We start from the raw sequence: 15978 nt of genomic DNA on the forward strand, positions 1-15978 counted from the left end.
TCTCCGTTTGGCTGGCTAACAGCCCCTCACACAGAAACTGCTGCCACCGGGACTCCCCGTTAACCCACCACTCCACAGCCCTATCCCCTTCTGTCATACTCCGTGCTCAATTCACCAGAAAATCCTGCTGCCTTTATTTATGAAGTAGATCCCCAACCTGGCGCTTCTCACACCCCTACTGTCCCCCACTCCACGTCCTACCTAGAAGACCACAAGATGGTCCCTTGTGGTTTCTGTTTCCACCTTCCCTACCCCAACTGCCTGCACAGGCACCAGAGCAAGCCTCTGAAAACGGGTCAGTTCATGACCCTCTTGGGGTTCGACTAAACTCAGAGTAAAAGGCAAAAGTCCTTGCAGTGGTTTTGATGTCTTTTTTTTTTTTTTTTTAGGACAGGCAGAGTGGACAGTGAAACAGAGAGACAGAGAGAAAGGTCTTCTTTTGCCGTTGGTTCACCCTCCAATGGCTGCCGTGGCCAGCGCACTGCTGCCGGAGCACCGCGCTGATCCGAAGCCAGGAGCCAGGTGCTTCAACTGGTCTCCCATGGGGTGCAGGACCCAAGCACTTGGGCCATCCTCCACTGCACTCCCGGGCCACAGCAGAGAGCTGGCCTGGAAGAGGAGCAACTGGGACAGAATCCGGCGCCCCGACCGGGACTAGAATCCCGTGTGCCGGCGCCACAGGTGGAGGATTAGCCTAGTGAGCCGCGGCGCCGGCCGGTTTTGATGTCTTATGTGACCTTGTCTCTCTGCCACACTGGTCACCACCATGCTCACTTGGCCCAGCCATGGGCTGCACTGGCCAATCCTTTGGCCCCAACTCCTCCCTGAGAGGTCCCAAGGCTCTCAAGCCCTTGCCCAATGTCATCTTCTCATTGGGCCTATCCTGGCTACTGTATTCAAAATTGCAATCTCTCCCTTCCCTGCCACCTAATCATCCCTTTACCCAGTTCTACTTTGAAATATTACTTTTTTCTTACCACTTTCTGGCATTTTAAAACATACTGTTTACTATGCTTTTGCTTATCACATGCTTCCTCCCCAACTAGCACGTCAGCTCTATGAGAACAGAGACTCTGACTTCTCAGGACACCCTGCACCTTCGCCATGCCTAGCACACAGCAGGCACTCCACAAATGCTTGTTGATGAATGAATGACAGACCTCGGAGGCTTGCCCAGTCACTCTGTGGCCTTTCCTGCACAAAGACCCTTTTCATATGGACAACGCTACTGGGGGGGGCAACCTCTTCTGAGCACCCCTCCTGTCTTCCTACTCCTAGCTGGACACCTACCGCAGCACCCTTGTTCTGTCTGCCCACTCAGGGACCAACTCCCATTCTGGCATTCTCCCCAGCCCAGGCCAAGCTCCTTGGCTGCTCACCTGAAAGTCCTCCTCATCCAGGATCTCTTTCCTCCACTTGATCAAGAAGGCTGCACACACGTAGAGATGAAAATGAGAGAACCCTTCTGGCTCAGACTAGGAAGGAAAAAAAAGAGACGGCCTCTAAGCCCTGATAAGGAGCCAGCTCTGGTCCTCTCACTCCAGGCCTTCTGGACAGTGGGAGAGCAACACCTGTTTCATGGTTGGAATAACAGGGGCCTGAAAAGATCCACCCGGGGCCCTGCCTGCAAGGCTACGGCACACACGGAGGCAGAAAGGAGGCGGTGGGGAAGGCCTGTGCCGCTCACTGTACGGCAGGGCAGGCAGTGAAGCCTGGAGGGAGGGGGCATGGGTCTCTTGGTACCTGGTAAGTGTCCCACAGGCGGATGGTGCAGCGAAGGGGAAGCTCCCGCATCAGCAAGTTGTTCATCCAGCGAAAGGCGAACTGCAGGTATTCGACCTCGTACCTCCTGAAGTGGTTATGCACCTGCTCTGAAACAGGAAGCATCGTTGGTCCCATGGGCACAGACCAGGGGCTCCGACCCTGGAGGGCCACAGGAATCTAAAGGGCAGTTTCCATTTCTTCACCCCCCAGACACAGAGAAGCAAACAGGCATCTGCGTCCTTCACGTTTGAGTCCACCCCTCGCAGCAACACTGCACGGAGCACAGCGTATCATCACACAGTGACTTCTGGGTACTCGTCTTCCTTCACGGACTGCTCTGGCCACAGAGCAGGAGATGGAAGGTCCGTGCAGCTGCCTGACCTATTACTCATCAGAGGAGCTGGACTGGGAAAGAGGGTTGAGGGCACCTTAGTCACCCTTGTGCGGTGTGCACTGCTCTGCAGCACCCCTGACAGATGGCAGCTGGCAGGGCCTGAACGACTGGCTGCACTCAAGGGCAGTCTCCTGCGTGGACACGCTGTGTGATCACTGCCGGGTGTCTCCTGTATCCACAGGACCAGCTGCCTGCCAACCCCCGCCACTTGGGATCTGTGTGCGCTTCTGCAGCAAGCCAAAATAAGCCTGACTTCCATTCTACATGACAGCCCCCCGATCGATGTTCACTTAGTCACTGTCCTCCTCAGTTTCCTAGCCTAGAAAATGGGGACAAGTGTTCATACCTCTGTGGGCTTGGGGGATAAAATGAGAAAATATAAGTAAACATAGCAGCACCTGGCATGTGGTAAATATTTAATAAAGTTCTTGAAAGAACTACTAACAATGACTACTTCTGGTAAGTAGAATTTAAGGAAGGGAGATGATGCCTACTAATTTTGTGCTTTTTTTGAATTGTTTTAATTTTTGGAATGAGCAAGTCTGAGTATTACTTCTCTAAAGCCAAAACCAATAAGGATATATCCATTTAAAAGTCCTCACTCCTGGGGGTGGTGTTGTGGCACAGCAGGTTAAGCAGCTTCCTACAATGCTGGCATTCCATATCGGAGTACCAGTTCGGGTCCTAGATGCTCCACTTTCAATGCTTCTCGCTAATGTACCTGGTAAGGCAGTGGAAGATGGCCCAAGTGCTTGGGCTCATGCCATCCATGTGGGAGATCGAGATGGAGTTCCTAGATCCTGGCTTCAGCCTGGCCCAGCTCTGGCTATTGTAGCTATTTGGGGAGTGAACCAGCAGATGGAAGATTTCTCTCTCTCTCTCTCTCTTTCTCTCTGTTACTATGCTTTTCAAATGAATAAACAAGCAACTCTTTTAATGATAAAGGAAGTCCATATTCCTGAATCGCTGTGCCTTTATTTATTAGGTATGTGTAAGGGAGGAAAAAACAAGGATAGGACAGAAAGTGGACAAAACCACCGCCTCCTCCCACTGGCAGCCAGCTCAGCACCCAGGAGAGGGCAGAACACACCTGTACTGGGCTGGGGTGAGGGATGCACTGGCCCAGGCTTGCACGGGGCCCCACCAAGGGAGCCAACAGCAAGTCATTCTCAGAGCAAACTGCAGAAACCTAGGGGTGGCTGGGCCAGAGCCGCGGCTCGAGAGAGGCAGCAGGGTGAACTGTGGAGAGGTGCTGAAGCAGAACGGCTGCAACTCGGATGCAGAGCACCAGGGGAAGGAAGCTGACATGGCAGCAGAGTTCTCAGCTCCCTTTCCTGAGACGCGGGACACTGGAGCTGCCCCAGCAGTGAGTGCACTGGAGAGAGAGGGCCATGGCTGGGAAAGGAGCTGGATCATGTCGGAATGCTACCGGGCGAGGGCAGGAGAACCGCCCAGAACCTACCATCGATCCGGCTGACAAGCTCTTCCAGTGCCTTGACTTTCTTCTGGATCCCTGGCTGTGCAAAGGTGTAGTTATCCTGCAAACGATACAGAGCCAGGGTGAGCAGGGACTCCCTGCTGTGCCATTGTCCCTCAAGCTCACTGAAACATGTTTAAAAGCAAAAGCTGTCTTTCCAAAGCCAGTGCCAGTGTTTTGTGGAGAATGAAGGGAAAGCCTAATGGAGCTTTCCACTGTGCTGTGGAAGCAAACCCACATGGCTTGGGGTGCCCAGGGGGAATTTATTCCATTGGCAAAGCCGGCACACACAGGGCCATGGCTGTTTGAAAACTGTAAAGCTAATGAAAGTCACGGAGACAGATCAGAAGTGTGTGTGCGTTATGTGTGTGGTGGGCAGACCCTGGGGGTGGGTGGTCCTGCCTGATACAGAAGAGAAATGAGGAAAGCATAGGCCTGCAGGCAGCTCTGGGCCCACACGCACCTGGATGCCGTCCAGCAGCTTGCTCATGCACCAGAAGCTGTCGGCCTCAATGCTTCGCAGCATGTCCTGAGACAAGTTGGTCACATCAAAGTTCTCCACATCCTCTTCTGTAAAACAAAAGGTGAAGAGAGTCCAGAGGTCTTATCTAAAATGGAGAGAGAAAACAGAGCCTAGTGTCTTCAACAGGGTCCTCAAGGCCAGGGAGAAGCAGGCTAAGCCAGTGCCATGGGACCAGCACCTGCCCTCCCACTCCCACTGTTGGGTGGGCAAACGTGTCCCACATCACAAGTTCTCGAGCACCTGAACCGGTGGTTCCTCACATCAGTCCCTCCGGCTGGGCGCTCTGCATCTGTCCTCTCAGTTTGAGAAAATGACAGTGAGCTACACTCTGCTCCCTGGTGATGGTCTGGGAAGTCTCTGATTTCAGAAATGCAGAGAGCTGTCTAGCACCCTGACACTTACATGCAGTGAGAACAGCTGGCATCAGAGCCCCCATGGTTGAGTTCAAAGACAGAACCCCCGATTCTGATAAGGCAGACCTGTGGCTTTGCCACTCACAAGTGTGCGTGGAGGAGGATGAACCAAGCCTGTGGGTGCCTCTGGAATTTAATTCCCCCAAGACAGTTTCCCAAGATGAGTTCTGATGCACCAACCCCAGCAGGTACTCCAGAAATAAGTCTCATAGACAACATAGCTGAGAAATGTTACATAGCCCCATCTTGGAAATTCACAAAGATCACAGCATACAAAATGATTTGAGACGCTGTAGGAAATTCAGCATTAAGTGAATCTACTTAAGCTTGTTTTTCCAGCATTTCCCACACTTAAGAGGGTACTTCCAAAGGCTCATGGAAAATGAAATTAAGACAAGCTGGGCTGGCGCCGTGGCTCAATAGGCTAATCCACCACCTGTGGTGCTGGCACACTGGGTTCTAGTCCCGGTCGCTCCTCTTCCTGTCCAGCTCTCTGCTGTGGCCTGGGAGTGCAGTGGAGGATGGCCAAAGTACTTGGGCCCTGTACCCACATGGGAGACCAAAAGCACCTGGCTCCTGGCTTTGGATCAGCGTGATGTGCCGGCAGCAGCGGCCATTGGGGGGTGAACCAACAGTAAAAGGAAGACCTTTCTCTCTGTCTCTCTCTCACTGTCCACTCTGCCTGTCAAAAAAAAAAAAAAAAAAAAGAGAGAGAGAGAGAGAGAGAGACAAGCTGGGGCCAGCACTGTGGCGTAGCAGGTAAAGCTGCTGCCTGCAGCGCTGGTATCCCATATGGGCACCGATTCGAGACCAGGCTACTCCACTTCTGATCCAGCTCTCTGATATGACCTGGGAAAGCAGTGGAGGATGGTCCAATCCTTGGGCCCCTGCACCTGCGTGGGAGAGCCAGAAGAAGCTCCTGGTTCTTGGCTTCGGATCGGCACAGCTCAGGCCATTGCGGCCAATTGGGGAGTGAATCAGCGGATGGAAGGCCCCCCACCCCCTGCCTCATTGCCATGAACTTTGAAAACTCCTTGTATTTAGCCATAGAATTTCTTTTACAATAAATTTTTTTTTTTTTTTGAGAGATGGGGATGGGGGTGATATGAGAGAGGGAGAGAGAGAGAAAGCACTCCCATCCACTGGTTCATTCCCCAATTATCTGCAATGTCTGGGGTAGACTTGGGGCTGGGCCAAAGCCTGGCACTGGGAATGCAATCAGATCTCCCAACTACCTGGGCCATCACCACTGCCTCCCCAGTTTGCATTGGCAGGAAGCTGGAGTCAGGAGCAGGAGGCAAGCATTTGAACCCAGGCACTCTGATGTGGGATACATAGGTGCCCTAACCGCTGGGCTAAACATCTGCTCCCCACATGGCTTCCACAAAAAAGGACTACCAGCTTCTCATAACCCCAAGCTGAGTAACAGGTGAGAGCAGTTCTAGTCTGAGATTCAGTGGGAGAGAACATAAGAAGCTCTTAGGAAACTTGCAGAAGGAAAAGGCCAAGTGATATTTGCTTCCTAGCCATCACCAAACACTTCCCTCCCGCTGCAGAGAGGTGCAGCAGTAAGAAAAGCACTCTCTGCCCAACCAGACAGGCCACCATCTATCTGTGCCAAAGGCAGCTTTTCTCCTCAGACCCGCAAGCCCTATTTTGAAAACAGGTCAGTGCTATGGCATAGTGAGTGGGCTAAGCCTCCGCCTGCGGTGCCAGCATCCCATATGGGCGCTGGTTCATGTCCCGGCTGCTCCTCTTCCGAACCCACTCTGAGCTATGGCCTGGGACAGCAGTGGAAGATGGCCCAAGTGTTTGGCCCCTGCGCCCACATGGGAGACTTGGAAGAAGCTCCTGGCTCCTGGTTTCGGATCGGCCCAGCTCCAGCCATTGCAGCCATTTGGGAAGTGAACCAGTATATGGAAGACATTTCTCTCTGTCTCTCCTTTTCTCTGTAACTCTACCTCTCAAATAAAGAAAGAAATATTAAAAAAGAAAGAAAAGAAAAAAGAAAGAAAACAGGTCATTGCAGCCCCTTGTGCTACACAGACACAGGTGTTGGACCAGATGCATTCAGAAGCCACCCCTTTCATTTAAGGGAATGATTACTAAGATCTGTATCTGAACCTCCTCATGACAACATAAACACTCCTGGATTCTCATCCTGCTTAAAGAGCTGTTTTTTATGGACATCAAGGGCTATAAAAAAACCTTTTTGGGGAAGCTGGGGTACTTTGCCAGAAAAGCTATGACCCTGGAAATGACCTAACAGTCTGAGCTGACGGACGTATGGCCACAGTTAATGCACATAAAGTGCTGACCGCGGAGCCTGGCATGCAACAGGCCTGCTGCCGTTGTTTTAGGTGTTTGCTAGGAGTGTGCAGTGACATGGGACAGTGTTACAGGGAGAGAGCAAGGCACAGATGATTTACGGAATACTTTCAACTACTGTACATGCAATATTTATGTGTTTATAGAAGCACAGAGGAAAGAAAATATATCACAAGGTTTATAGTGTTTATTTCCCGGGTGGCAGGGATAAAGGATTTTATTTTCCTTAGGCTTTACTGGAATTTTCAAAATTTCTATAATAAGCATAATTTTCAGTCAGAAAAAAATGCACATTATTTTAGAAAAAAAGGAGTCACAACTGACTACAATTTGCCTTTTATGACAAAAAAAGAAGATTTTATAAAATTAGCTTGCAGAAGCTAGTTAAAATCTGGTAATATAAATTTGAGAAATCACATTTTTATAAAACTCTTCTGAGAAGCATCATTTTCCTACCTTAAACATTTATTATGTAATGATTTGGGGGGTATATATATAATTATTACATACAATAATATCATTTAATATTACATTTATTATTAATTTAGTTAAATGATACTGGGTTTTAACCGCCAGCTCAGAACCATCTGTATTCTTTTTGCTTCAGATCATATCCGTGTTACTCTACATGCCTCTAGTTCTTGCCACGTGAAGTGCCTGCACCACACGTGACATATCCATTCCCCCATCCAGGAACAGGCACCCAGGTTGCCTCCAACCTTCACAAGCACCAACAAAGCCCTGAGGATTTGCACCTTTATGAGACGGCTATGGGTCAGGGGCTCAGCCAGAGCCCTACCAGTGTACAGGAAGGGGCGGCCTTGCCTCATTAGCAAGCGAGGTGGCTCGTGCTAACCAGCGGAGGCAGCAGCTCCCTCTTTGTGAACAGGAAAAAGCAAAACCCACAAGGATGGCTCAAGGCAAAGTTATCTCACAGCTCATACACAGTTCCCAAAGGAAGGCAGAGCACCGGAGGAACCTGGAGGGTCTTTTTCTACTTGGGGATGCTCCGTTCCAGATCCCGGCAACAGAAGCGCCGCAGGAGTGGGAGACACCTGCTGCAGAGCAACAGGCGAGAGAACCGGGTCCCCAAGCACGATGGGGACACAGCTGCATTTCAGCCCTGGCGTACCTGCCATTTCAACCACAAAGCCTACAGTTGCTTTGTTCGACAGAACAGGACGTGGTTAAGCCCAGACTCTGGAGCATAGTTCCTGGCTTTGTCACTCACAAGCCATGTGACTTTGGGCAGATGGTGTTACCCTCCGTGCCGCAATTCCTCATCTGTTAAGGTGGGAATATCAGTACCAGAGTCTTAGGATATTGTAAGGATTAAAACAGTAATACATGAGAAGTGCTGACAACAGTGCCTGGCATTAAAAAACACTTAAATGTGAGCTGGCACTATTATGATTATTGCTATTACACTAGGGACAAACACCTCTATCTTGTTTAAGCCACTGATAACTTGGGTATCTGTCATACCTGCCATCCCAAGATGTACCTTAAAGATAAGTCGTTCTCCAAAGCTTCCCACTTCTGCCCTTTGGACTTCGGAGGAAAAGCTGAGAAGTGACAGGAGGTCACAAGTTGGCAGGGGCCACACTGAGAACCTATACCGACCCCAGACCTTTAGCTGTCCAGGCAAGGCACCAGCAGACAAGGCAGTGGGCCCTATCTGGGGGCCCTGAGTTGCGGCTGGGGGCTGTGCTCTGCCCACTAGCCCTTTGCTCTGTTGACAGCAGGATGGTTCGCCAGCATTTTGGAGAGCAGGAGGGAGCGTTCAGTTGTTTTTCTGCCTGCTGGGAGGATAAGATTCACAGATTCAGTCAAAAACTGAGCTGCCTGCACCAGCAGAAAGCGGCGGAGAGAGGGGGAGCGAATCTCTCTGCAGGCCTCACTCGGCATAAACAGTCTGTTCAGAAGGATCATTAGTGTCCACTTGAGGAAACTCAACACATAATTGAAACTGGGACGGGAAACCACACCAGTGGCACGGTCCCGGGTGAGGGCAGCATCTGTGGTTGTCATGGCAGAGCCTCGGCCTGGAGGGACTGAGACTTAAAGGGATGTTTTATGGCGATCTTTAAGAGGCAGAGCATCCGAAAGGAGAAAACCCAAAAAGCTCTTTATAAAAATCAAATTGCCCACTCTGGGCTTGACAAGAACATGTCCATTTATTAGCTGATAAAATCCACTTGAGTGGCGGCCCCAGTCAACTATTTATTTTGCTGGAACTCTGAGTCCCCGGCCTGAAATCAGTATAATGCGTGCTTTTAAACACTCCCGACAACTTTGGGAAGAACTGCCTTTGCCTCAGCCTAGGAGAGTAACTGATCTCTGAGCTGCTCCAGGCATCTCCCGGGCAGTCTGTGACCCCAGGGCGACTTCCACACTTCACAGGCTCGTGGGTCACAAGGATCCAGCCTCACTGCTGGGGCCTGAAGGATCTCAGCTGATGGCTTTTCTGTTATTCCGGTTTACCTGATGCATGTATTAAAAAAAAAAAATTCAAGCCGGCGCCGTGGCTCAATAGGCTAATCCTCCACCTTGCGGCGCCGGCACACCGGGTTCTAGTCCCGGTTGGGGCGCCGGATTCTGTCCCGGTTGCCCCTCTTCCAGGCCAGCTCTCTGCTATGGCCAGGGAGTGCAGTGGAGGATGGCCCAGGTGCTTGGGCCCTGCACCCCATGGGAGACCAGGAAAAAGCACCTGGCTCCTGGCTCCTGCCAGGATCAGCGCGGTGCGCCGGCTGCAGCGGCGGCCATTGGAGAGTGAACCAACGGCAAAAAGGAAGACCTTTCTCTCTCTGTCTCTCTCTCTCACTGTCCACTCTGCCTGTCAAAAAAAAAAAAAAAAAAAAAAAAAAAAAAAAAAATTCATACATTCATGGGGCAGGCCTTCTGGTACAGCAGGTTAAGCCACTGCCTGTAACACCAGCATCTCATAAGAGTACAGGTTCAAGTCCCAGCTGATCCACTTCTAATCAAGCTCCCTGCTTATGTGTCTGGGAAGGCAGTGGATGATGGCCCAAGTACTTGGGTCCCTACCACCCATGTAGGAGACCTGAGGGAGCTTCTGGCTCCTGGTTTTGGCCTGGCCCAGCCCTGCATACTGCAGCTATTTGGGGAGTAAATCAGCTGATGGAAGCTGTAACTCTAGCCTTTCAAATAAATAAGCCTTTTTAAAAAACCACCTAGATAGGGCCAACACTGTGGCGTGGTGAATGAGGCTGCCACCTGTAGTGCCGGCATTCCATATGGGCGCTGGTTCAAGATCTGGTTGCTCCATTTCCGATCAGGCTCTCTGCTATGGCCTGGGAAAGCAGTGGAAAATGGCCCAAGTCCTTCGGCCCCTATACCCACATGGGAGACCCGGAGGAGGCTCCTGTTTCCTGGCTTGGAATTGGCACAGCTCCAGCCATTGCAGATAACTGGGGAGGGAACCGGCAATGGAAGACCCCCCATCGCCTCTCCTCCTCTCTCTGTATAACTCTTTCAAATAAATAAATAACTCTTTAAAAATAAATAAAAAACACCTAGATTCATAAGAATACCTTACATAATATTTTATGATCACAAAAGTAAACTCAGAGAAAAATAAATCTTTTTGGCCATTTATCAAAAGAACCTGCTTACTGCCACGGATGAGGCGGCTTCATCTATGAAGACGGAGCCAGGAGGCATCTTGGTGATAGGATCAGTGTCCCAAATAGGGTGGGTGCTAAAAAACCCAGCATCAACCCTACTACTCAATTCCCTCCAAACCAACAGCATTAAAACACACACTGCTTACCACATGACTCAGGTGGACTCTAGAAACAGGCAAAATCAACTTAGGTGTCACAAGTCAGTAAGGCAGTTACCCTCGCGGGGCAGGGGAGGAGGGGACAAGGACAGGGCCTGGAAGGCACCCGGGGGAGTTCTGAAGGGCTCGAACGCTCTGTGTCTTGAGATGGGCACTGGTTATTCTGAGGGTATCTGTTGAGATGTCCCTGTACCACAGGACACTTTGCTAAATGTATGTTATATCCAATGTAAGGTTCACATTTTATAAAGCAATACAGGACTGTCCTCTTGAACAGTAAGGAAAACCCACCAGTACCATGGTAATTTGTCAGTTTCTTCTTTGGCCTCAATACCAAGCTAGACCAGGAAGAAGAGGCAGAGTGGATGTGACACGAGGAGGAGCACAATCCACCACAGCCCTGGGCAAGGCAACAGGCCCCGGCTGCGGGCAGTGTGCAGCCCAACTCCTTCTCCGTGAAAACAGGGCTGACTATCAGGGCTCCCTGCTGCCCCCGCCCTGGCTTCAGCACTCTGCTCCGGCGCGTCACCTCAACATGACCCTGCTCTCCAGCCCCGCTGAAATCACCCTTGCCCCCATGGCTCACCCATGCCCCTTTCCCAGCTTTGTCCTCATTCCTAGCACCTGCCACAACTTAACAAACCCTTTGTTGCTTTTTTCCCCCCCAATGTATTGTCTATTTAAACTCTATAAGAAAGGGATTTTTAAAAAATATATTTATTTAAAAGGCAGAGTTGGGGCCGGCGCCGCGGCTCACTAGGCTAATCCTCCGCCTTGCGGCGCCGGCACACCGGGTTCTAGTCCCGGTCGGGGCGCCGGATTCTGTCCCGGTTGCCCCTCTTCCAGGCCAGCTCTCTGCTGTGGCCAGGGAGTGCAGTGGAGGATGGCCCAGGTGCTTGGGCCCTGCACCCCATGGGAGACCAGGAAAAGCACCTGGCTCCTGGCTCCTGCCATCGGATCAGCGCGGTGCGCCGGCCGCAGCGCGCCGGCCACGGCGGCCATTGGAGGGTGAACCAACGGCAAAGGAAGACCTTTCTCTCTGTCTCTCTCTCTCACTGTCCACTCTGCCTGTCAAAAAAAAAAAAAAAAAAAAAAAAAAAGGCAGAGTTGGAAAAAGAGAGAGAGATAGAGAGGGAGAGAGAATCTTCCATCTACTGGTTCATTCCCCAAAAGGCTGTAACAGTTGGGGAAGGGCCAGGCTTAAGTCAAGACCTTCTTCTGGGTCTCCCACATGAGTGGCATGGGCCCAGAAACTTGGGCCATCTTCTGCTGGTTCCCCAGGTACATTAGCAGGGAGTTGGATCGGAAGTGGAGTAGCTGGGACTTGGATCAGCACCCACATAGGATGCCAGTGCTGCAGGCGGCAGCTTAACCCAGTGCGCCACAGTGCTGCCCCCTTCTTTTTAAATTTTATTTATTTTCATGTTAATTGAAAGGCAGAAAGAGCCAGGCTCAGAGAAAGGAGAGACACAGATGGACAGAGAATCTTCCATCTACTGGTTCATTCCCCAAACGCCCACAACAGCCAGAGGCTGAAGCCAGGAGCCAGGAATTCTATCCAGGCCTCCCACGTGGGTAGCAGGAGTCCAGGCACTTGGGCTATCACCTGCTGCCTCCCAGGGTGTGCATTAACAGGAAGCTGAATCAAGGGTGGAGCCAGCACTTTGAACCCAGGGCTCTAACATGAGATGCAGGCATTCCAAGTGACAACTTAACTGCTGCACCAAATGCCTACCACCCCAGGAAGAGATTCTTTAAAGGTCTAATTTATACACAGTAAATTGTACTTTTGTAAATTGTACTTTTGTGCAGTGATGTGTTTTAACATATGTCTACATCTACATTAAGAAACTGCCCCAGTCCAAACAGAGAACGTTTCTATTGCCCTAGAGAAGTCTCCTGGCTCTCCTGGCCCAGGCAATCTCCCATCACAGGCAACCCTTGTTCTGACTCCTGCAGCCACGTTAGCTTGGCCTGTTTCTGTGCTCCATACAGACAGCATCATGAAGCATGTGTTTTTTGTGCTACGAGGCTTTTTCTGCTCGGCTCAATAGTCTCTGAGACGCTTCCAGATTGCTGCACTTACTGCTGGTGCATTCCCTCTTATTGTTGAGTCCATGGTTCAAATATCTCTTCTCCTGTTACTAGATATTAGGGTCGTTTCAAACTTCTGTCTAGGGAAAAAGTTGCTATGAATATTCTACTCCAACTCTTTTGGGGGCTATCAGCTTTCATTCCAGAACTCTTAGGAAGCATGACATTTTGTCTGCTTTTTGCATGGTTGTTAACCCTAGCGCCTAGATCAGTGCCCAGCCCAGCACAGGCGCTCAGCAAATACTGGTTGAATGGTGGTCGGCGTCTCCTGGGAGAGAGAACTTTGGTGAAGTCAGAGCAGTATCAGGAAAGAGTGATTCACTGCCCTCCAGTGGCCAAGCCCAGGCAAGCTGCACTGACTCCCAGGCATCCTGCAGTTTCACTCTCATTCATCTGGATGTGTGTGCCGAGCCTACTGTGGACACTAAAATGCAGGCACTGGGAAGCTAAAGACATTTTAAATAGTCTCTGGCCTCAAAGAATCATAGAACCAGTGGCAGAGGGCAGAAAGGAAACACAAACAACTGGTGTGGTACAGTGCTATGGAAGAAAGGCACAGAGCTGTGGGAATGCCACACAGTGACACGTACAATGGCCCCTAGGATGATACCACCCGGTGACATCACAGTCAACTTAGTCTCTGTGAGCACGCTCAATGACGTTCACAAAATGACAAAACTGCCCCACGGCGCCGTCTTCTTTCTCACATCATGTTCCATCATCAAGCAACACAACCGCGGTGCTACTGGGAAGGCTTCCAGGAGGAAGGCAAACCTCAAAAGGCACACATGGATTAGCCCAGGGAAAAAGCGATGTCACAGGGTATCAATTCTGGATTGCTGATTTTAAGGGGAGAGGCGGGGGCAGATCACACGGGGTCTCACATGTCGAGTCAGAGAAGCTGGGTATTTCAAGCTGTAGGTGGTGGATGCTACCCAAGGGCGTTAAGTGGAGGAGCTGCGTGGGCAAGGTAGTTGAGTTTGAAGGGAGTGAAGATGGGTTTAGAGGGATGAAACCAGAGACAGGCAAACATGCTTGTCCATTTCAGCAAGCCAGGCCTGACCTAGGGCAGTCCTAGGGCAGATGGAGGGCAATAGTTTCAGGAAACATTTAGGACATAAAATCAAGAAAGAAGGGGCCGGCGCTGTAGTACTATTGGTTAAAGCCCTGGCCTGAAGCACCGGCATCCCATATGGGCACCAGTTCTAGTCCTGGCTGCTCCTCTTCCGATCCAGCTCTCTGCTATGGCCTGGGAAAGCAGTAGAAGATGGCCCAAGTGCTTGGGCCCCTGCACCCAGGTGGGAGACCCGGAAGAGCTCCTGGCTCCGTTTTCAGATTGGCGCAGCTCTGGCTATGGATGCCATTTAGGGAGTGAACCAGTAGATGGAGGACCTTTCTCTCTGCCTTTCCTTCTCACTGTCTGTAACTCTACCTCTCAAATAAATAAATAAAAGCTTTTTTAAAAAATCAAGAAAGAAAAGAGAATCATGAAAATTTTTGCCATTTCTGACCTCAATGACAAGAAGCACTGCCACCTGGGAGCAAAGGGTGGCCGGTGCGAGGAGGAGACGGGTCAAACGTGGGGGCTGAGGAACCGACGGGTAGCACAGGTTGCAACTCTCTGAAAGTTGCTGCTCCTTCCTTCCAACTTGGTGGTGGGGCCCCTAAGGGGACTGGCCACCTGGAATAGAGACTATTTTCCTGCCCCCTTAGAGTGAGGTGTGTCCCTAAGACTAAGTTTACACCAAAGAGATTCAAGTGTAAGCATCACACAGCTTGGGGAAGTGTCCTTAAATGGAAGGAGTATGCCTTGCTTCCTTTCCTCCTCCACGGTGGCAGGAACACAAACGTGATGGCTACAGCGCCAACAGCTATCCTGAATATGAGAACAAGAGCAGAGGCTGGATTCATGGAATCTTGGAGCAGCACACAAGCTGTCTAGTTACCTCCGGACTTCTAATGTGAGAGAAGCAAGTGATCTTATTTAAGGCACTATTATTTGGGGTTCCACATCCCATGCAGCCAAGATAATCCTAACTGCTGATCCATAACATATCCAGGTGGAAATGCCACGCAGGGAACTGGGCACACGAGTCAGAGATCTGGGAAGGATTTCCCTCCGGGAGTTCCACTGCCTTCTTGCTCCTAAGTAAAACCTGCACAGCTGCACATGGGGGAAAAGCGCCTGATAATTAGCGTTGCATTCTGCATTGAAGCAGACCACCAGGCAGCACTCTTTTGAAAACAGAGCCCAACACGATTTCCTCACACGCATCATGTCCACTGCGGCTGTGAAGCAGTTTATCTCGATGACCACATGGCCAATTACACGGGAGCTTAATCTATTCAGGGCTAGATGAATGCTGCTGCCTGAGCCCCAGGTCTAGAAGTCAGCCACAGTCTCAGACGGGGATCCAGCGACCAGTCTCCCCAGGGTGACTCCTAGCTGTCACCACTTATCTGCAGAGGACTGTTCTACAGGAGCAGCTGGCTGTAGCAGATAACGAAGCTTCGGGCTGTCAGGCTTGGTATAGACTCCTCTATCAACCCGCAGCGGAGTCACTGGGTCCTTCTGTGTTCAGCTCTAGCTGAGTATCCCTGGCTGCCACGCTTGGGACCAGAAGTATTTTTCCAGATTTTGGAATAGCTGCATATACATAATGAGCTATTGCAGGGATGGAATCCAAGTGTGAACAAGAAATCCATTTGTTTCATATCTTATGCACATAGCCCCCACTGTGTGTTTATATTCTGACCACAGGCATCCCATGGGCTCAGGTACAGAGTTTCCCACTTTCTGAGCCACGCTGGCCCTCAAAAGTTTCAGATTTTGGGGCATTTTGGATTTGGGATGCTCAACTTGTATTTTACAACAAACATGACAGAAAGCATGAAGCAAACTCAGGCACTCACTTATGAGAGCTGCAGAGGTGGCAGAGAATTGATGGGAGGGGGGGCAGAGGTAGGAGCGGCTCCACTATGTCCCCGTGGCACACAGATCCCATGGCTCCATGAGGCCGACTCCCCAGGCTAGGCCTCAGTGAGATGAGGCAGTGGGGTGAGGTGGCCTGGTAAGACCTGCCCAGGATGACAAGGGCAGCTGCTGGCCTGACCCATGGGGGAAGACTGGCCATTTAATGACTTAAAACACAAACATACCACATGAAGCTCAAAAACTCA

The 15978-nt window shown here is 50.8% G+C and overlaps 1 protein-coding gene across 3 annotated transcripts in view; it reads right to left on the reverse strand.

The window, feature by feature from the left end:
• The window catches only part of TBC1D22B (TBC1 domain family member 22B), a 76878-nt gene that overhangs the window by 13188 nt on the left and 47712 nt on the right, over positions 1–15978 (reverse strand). For all 3 annotated transcript variants that reach the window (XM_002714652.5, XM_070074127.1, XM_008262859.4), the window contains 4 exons: positions 4099–4205; positions 3621–3696; positions 1744–1871; positions 1380–1475 (listed from right to left, as the gene is read on the reverse strand). In XM_002714652.5, coding sequence (XP_002714698.1) covers positions 1380–1475; positions 1744–1871; positions 3621–3696; positions 4099–4205 — 407 coding nt within the window. The remainder of the gene's footprint in view (positions 1–1379; positions 1476–1743; positions 1872–3620; positions 3697–4098; positions 4206–15978) is intronic.

Source organism: Oryctolagus cuniculus, chromosome 5, assembly GCF_964237555.1.
Source record: "Oryctolagus cuniculus chromosome 5, mOryCun1.1, whole genome shotgun sequence".
Lineage (NCBI taxonomy): Eukaryota > Metazoa > Chordata > Mammalia > Lagomorpha > Leporidae > Oryctolagus > Oryctolagus cuniculus.